General features: G+C 44.6%; 1 protein-coding gene across 5 annotated transcripts in view; it reads left to right on the top strand.

Moving 5' to 3' along the window:
* The window catches only part of phactr2 (phosphatase and actin regulator 2), a 246,128-nt gene extending 243,024 nt beyond the window's left edge, over positions 1–3,104 (top strand). For all 5 annotated transcript variants that reach the window (XM_078229377.1, XM_078229379.1, XM_078229378.1 and 2 more), the window contains 2 exons: positions 85–161; positions 910–3,104. In XM_078229377.1, the coding sequence (XP_078085503.1) occupies positions 85–161; positions 910–925 (93 nt within the window). In that variant the 3' untranslated portion in view covers positions 926–3,104. The remainder of the gene's footprint in view (positions 1–84; positions 162–909) is intronic.
* The last annotated feature ends 2,896 nt before the right edge of the window (positions 3,105–6,000 follow it).

Below are 6,000 nucleotides of genomic sequence, written 5' to 3' on the forward strand. Positions count from 1 at the left end.
AGTAATCAGATGCAGCTGAATCCCCTGGCCTGCTGTGTTCAGTCATGTGACACCTCTCCTTTCTCTCTCTCTCTCATCACAAAGGCTGCAATACGGAAAGAACTGAATGAGTTCAAAAGCCGAGAAATGGAAGTCCACGAAGAAAGCCGACATTTAACGAGGTAAATGACCTTGGGTGCCGTTAATTTTCTCTCTCTCTCCGCCCTTGCTGTGTTTCTGTCTCCTTTTTCTCTCTCTTTCTCTCTCTCTATCATTTTCACTCTCTCTGACTGCGTCACTTTCTTTCTCTCTCCTGTTGTCTCACCCTCTACCTCCCGCCCACACTGTTTGTCTCTCTCTCTCTGTCCCCTCGCACCTTCTGTCACAGCAGACTGTTTGTTTATCAGAGTGTCCTTGGCATCACTGCTGCTTAATGCCATGAGGTCCTCCTACAATCCCCCCACTCGCTCCCTCCCTCCCCCAGTCTGATGCAGCTGATGAATTTGCACAGTTCAGTCTACAATTACTGACCTCATGTGCTTTAGAACATGAGTCAGTTCCAGGTACTTGAGGCATCCTACACTCGCCTCTCAAATGCCAGGTTCTAAACACTGCCGGCTGATCAAACTGAGAACATCAACAACATTACTCAGCTATTAAACTGTAGCCTGAAAAATAAAATTCTTGCTGCATACAGAACTGTTTCCCCATTTCCCCCACCACTCCTCTACTTCCTGTCTTTCATCCAGTCTTTTGTCCATCTGTCCTAATATTTCCCTATGTGGCTCTGGGGTCAGATTTTGTTTAATGATGCTCCTTGGGGGGGGGGGGGTGGTGGGTGCTCTTAGGATATCCCGGGTGCTATATAAATACAGGTCATTGGTGTTGATGCGAATGAGGGCTCAATCCTTGTCCTCCTCGCCTCTTCAGGTTCCATCGGCCATAAAGGAAGCAATGAGAGGCTCCGGGAGAGACCTGATTGTCACGTATTGAAGACGGTGCGTTTGTGGAATCGCTACCGAGGCAACGCCGAACTTAACGTGTGTTCTGTGCACCTTCCTGTCAGACGCGGATGTTCAACAGAGGGCTGACCGTGCAACAACAACAAAAACAATCAAACAAAAAAGAGAAGTTTTAATATCTAAGTAATTTTTTAAAAGATTCTTTCTCAGTGGAGGCAGGCTGGCTTCTTTTGTTGTGGCTGGAGGGGAAAAAAAGAGAGAGAAATGATGATGATGTGATGGCAGTGGGAGGGAAACTGAATGCAGACAGAATTAAGGGTACTTTTAAAAGGTCAGAGCAAAACCAATTTCATTAACTTCTTGCTGCCAATGTGCTGTCAGACAGGTGGTCAGTGTCATGCGTCGCTCTCATGTTCACCCATGCTGAGAATTGTGGTCAGGAGATTGTTCTCCAACCCTTTACAAACCGGTTTCCGCTTTCCTCCCTTTGTGAGGAAGCAAAGGTAGACTGCAAAAGGGAACCTGTTTCTTAATGTAGCTACAGCGAACGACTGCTATTATTACCTGTTCAAACTTGAAAGCTGTCCCGATGATGGCTTAAAGCCGTCCGCAGCTGATATTCTGCATAAAAGACACATTGGACAAAACAAAGTCTCCAGCCTGAGTGTATGTCATGTTCCTGGTTTCTCTTTTACCCTCACCCTTCTGCTAATTCTCTTAGCCACTGATAATTCATGGGTGTTTGATCACACTCATGGGCACTAACATGTACTCAAAACAATGATCATTTTACTGTGTTTTGACGAAATGAGACCGACCAAGAATTTCAGACAGGTTTGAGTTCACTGCATAGCACAGAGACAGGTCAGTCACTGGATGGATTGCACCTTTCCCACTGGGAGAGAGGGAAAGCTGGTGGCTGGGAGTGTTGTAAATTTACAGGCAGCTGCTGAACACCATTCTGCAATAGGACCCCTCTCCTCCTGGAATAATCCAGCCCAATGATGGAGGAGATTTATGTGGGTTGAAGTGCAATGGATTCCATGGCCTTGGCTTTTCACCCACTTGGCCTGAATCCTACATTCACCCATGGCTCCATCCGGCTTTGAAAGCTGGTCATTTGTGGGGACGCTGGGCAAATTGTATCTCCTCTTAAGGAGCAATTTGTGGTCTATAAGATCTTAAGGTGCTTTGTAAATGCAAACGTATCCTCATATGTTTTGCAATCGCCTCATTGGCAACATTTCCTAACCTCCCCACCCTCAGTGACCTTCAGAGTGGCAAATGATGACTTTTAGACCAGATAGATATAAATCGCCCAAAGACTTTAGGACCTACAAATTATGGGTATCTCATAACAGAGGGGAAGGCCTCGATCTGAAAGCCTCACTGGGAAGAGGGTGAATGAGCTCCAGTTGTAGTTCAGCATGCTGACCTGCGAGATGGGGAACTGTGTGTCCTCTGCACCATGTGCCAAAACATGATCTCCCTCTTATCCATCCAATTGACTCAAATTTCTTTCAAGTTATCAAAAGGAAGGCGAAATTAGAGATTTGGTATCTGCGTGTGAACTTTGTGTTTTGACACTTATGTTTACTGTTTCTAACCTTGAAGGAAGCGATTGGAAATGTTCGAAATGGATCTTTTTTATGAATGTTTAATTATCTGTATGGGAGAAAGCACAGGGATTAAGGTGAGGGGGAGGGGCAGACACTGTCTGATAGTGCAGCTCATTCCCTTTGGCTAGCTGAGGTGGCTTGATAGCCGGGGAATGGAGAGCGTGTTTAGGGCACGGATGGGACACCAAAGTTACAAATGCCAGGGCGATTTTCTGCCAGATACCAAACGGGTGATTGGCTACCTCCTGTTAAAGCTTGACTTTCCTGTATATTGGAAAGCGAGGGGATTCAGAGTAAAGGGTTCCAGGTCATTGAAGGAGCACTAAAGTGATTATGAATTTAATGTCCTCACAAACTGTGAAGAAGGGGATGTTGGTAAACGAAGTGTAAAATGCAGCACGCTGCCAGATGTTGGTAAACGATGTGTACAACGCAGCACGCTGCCAGATGTTGGTAAACGATGATGTGTACAATGCAGCGTGCTGCCAGATGTTGGTAAACGATGATGTGTACAATGCAGCGTGCTGCCAGATGTTGGTAAATGGTGATGTGTAAAACGCAGCACGCTGCCAGATGTTGGTAAACGATGATGTGTACAATGCAGCACGCTGCCAGATGTTGGTAAATGGTGATGTGTAAAACACAGCACGCTGCCAGATGTTGGTAAACGATGATGTGTACAATGCAGCACGCTGCCAGATGTTGGTAAACGATGTGTACAACGCAGCGTGCTGCCTGATGTTGGTAAGCGGTGATGTGTACAACGCAGCACGCTGCCAGATGTTGGTAAACGATGTGTACAACGCAGCACGCTGCCAGATGTTGGTAAACGATGATGTGTACAACGCAGCGCGCTGCCAGATGTTGGTAAACGATGTGTACAACGCAGCATGCTGCCAGATGTTGGTAAACGATGATGTGTACAACGCAGCATGCTGCCAGATGTTGGTAAACGACGATGTGTACAACGCAGCGTGCTGCCAGATGTTGGTAAACGATGATGTGTAAAACGCAGCACGCTGCCAGATGTTGGTAAACGACGATGTGTACAACGCAGTGTGCTGCCAGATGTTGGTAAACGATGACGTGTAAAACCCAGTGGTGTGCTGCCAGATGTTGGTATGCGATGCACGATGTGTAAAATGCAGCGTGTTGCAGATGTTGGTAAACGATGTGTAAAACCCAGCATGCTGCCAGATGAACTGTCCCATGTTGTGCTGTATTGAGGGCTGCTTATTCAGACTTACCTCAGACACCTGCCGCACATATTCAACCCCATTCAAAAACCTCCTAAAACTGGGAACTGTAACTTCTTTCATCCCTATCTTTGAATTCTCCTTGTGTAGCTAGGGAATCTGAAGGAGGAGGAGATCCATCCTCTCCGATGTATCATCCTCCTTTCTTATAGAGGAGAAGGCGAGAGGAATGGCTGGCATTCCACACACTCCCGCCACATCCCTTATGACAGGAACGGTATCTTTTAAAAAGGTCTGAAACACACAAAACAAGGGAGGGAACAAAAGTGCACATTTAATCTTTTGCAGTGTCCTGGAATATTAGAATATTTTCCTGCATAAATAATCCCCACAAGTTTGCCACGTATTTTGCAAGTATGAAATCAAATTTCTCAAATTTATTTTCAAGTTAAGTTGGTTAGCCTGTCCCTCCCCCCCCCCTCTGCTGTTTTCAGCAATAATTAATCAGCCAGTCAAAGCTCTATAGATTTCATTCGGGCAGTGTTTTGGTCAATAAGACTGAAAGTTAATGTCTGATCAGTTACCCCAGAAAAGCAGAGCAGCTCTCCAGACCATCCTGCACAACCGACAACCTGACCTGGCAGCTGCTTAAGGAAAAGCTTACTGTTCTCTTGACTTTGTCTTTCGTCTTGTAGACGGAGGATCTCTTAGATGTACAACAAATGAATGTAAATTTGATTTTATAAATTGTATTGGTTGTAAATAACTGGAAAAAAATGTACACTGTCTAGAATCAGCACATGATTCTACAACCTATGTGTTTTTGTAAAGTGCTGCAATATACATATATATTTTCCAAAAAAAGACCCCTAGTCTCTTTCTGTTTTAAATTTCATGCTTTGTTCTTGTTTGTACAGCCAAACCAGATTATTTGTCTGTTTTTAAAAGTTCCTACATTGTACAATAATCTCTTTTTTGTGTATTTAATGTGACATTATGTTATAAGCTAAACTATTGGTTTTTATCACTGAGCACATTCTAAGTGCCTTAGTACACGGATGGCTTGGCTGATTTCGTTCTGTAACCTGTCAAAATTTCTTTTAATAAATAAAAATTTTAATCACATGCTAACTTGTTTCGCCTCATTCAGTAATTTATTTTAATTCGGTGACGGAAAGTCTGGCTGATGGGTCAAAGTTCGGGGCGGGTGACACGCCATGATTGCGGATGAGTGGGTGAGAACATGGGCAAGTTCTGGAACTCTTAGAAGAAAGATTTGGATCTGTACAGCACCTTTCACTACCGCAGCACATCCCAAAGCTTTGCAGCCAGTGAAATGCATTTCAAGTGTAGTCACTTCTGTAACACAGGAATTAGGGCAGCCCATCTGTGCACAGCACGATCCCGCAGATTGTAATGTGATGAATGACCAGCTATTCTGCCTTGATGGCATTGATGAGGGAGCGATGCTGTCAGAACTCACTTGCTCCTCTTCTAATAAAACTACATGATCTCCTACCTACAGCTAAGCAGACAAAAGGTGTCTGGCTTGAACCCCTCAACTGAAAAAAGACACATCAATCCATTCAGTAGTGAGGACTGCACTAAAGTGTCAAATTATGTCTCGAGTCCTGGAGTAGGCATGGACTGACAATGTTCTAACACCCAGGCAAGAGGCAGAGTATCAGAGTTTCCCCTGGAAATCAATAAAGTAAAGTTTATTAATTAGTCACAAGTACACTGCAATGAAGTGACTGTGAAATTAATGTTCTTACTGGGACTTAACCCTGGATCAACTGCATGGAAGGCAGATGTGCTCAGCACTACCAACATTGCACAAATTCCAGATGTGCTCAGCACTACCAACATTGCACAAATTCCAGATGTGCTCAGCACTACCAACATTGCACACAATTCCAGATGTGCTCATTAAAAACAAACACTCAGCTGTACTCATTGCTGTTCCAATAATTCACATGATTGCAGTTCTATGCAATGCCTGTTAGGTGCCAGGAGTGGCTCAGTTGGTGTCACCTCTCATCTTGAGTCCTAAGGTTGCAGATCCATGTCCGCTATCCACGACTTGAGCACAAAAATAAAGGTTGATACTTCCAGTGCAGTACTGTGGGAGTGCCGCACTGTTTGAGGTACTGAGTTCTCAATAAGACTTTAAACCGGTGGCCCTCTCTGCACTCCAGACCCCACAATGCTAATTCAGAGGTGACCAAGGGAGCTATCTTTGGT

Source organism: Mustelus asterias, chromosome 15 (assembly GCF_964213995.1).
Source record: "Mustelus asterias chromosome 15, sMusAst1.hap1.1, whole genome shotgun sequence".
Taxonomy (NCBI): domain Eukaryota; kingdom Metazoa; phylum Chordata; class Chondrichthyes; order Carcharhiniformes; family Triakidae; genus Mustelus; species Mustelus asterias.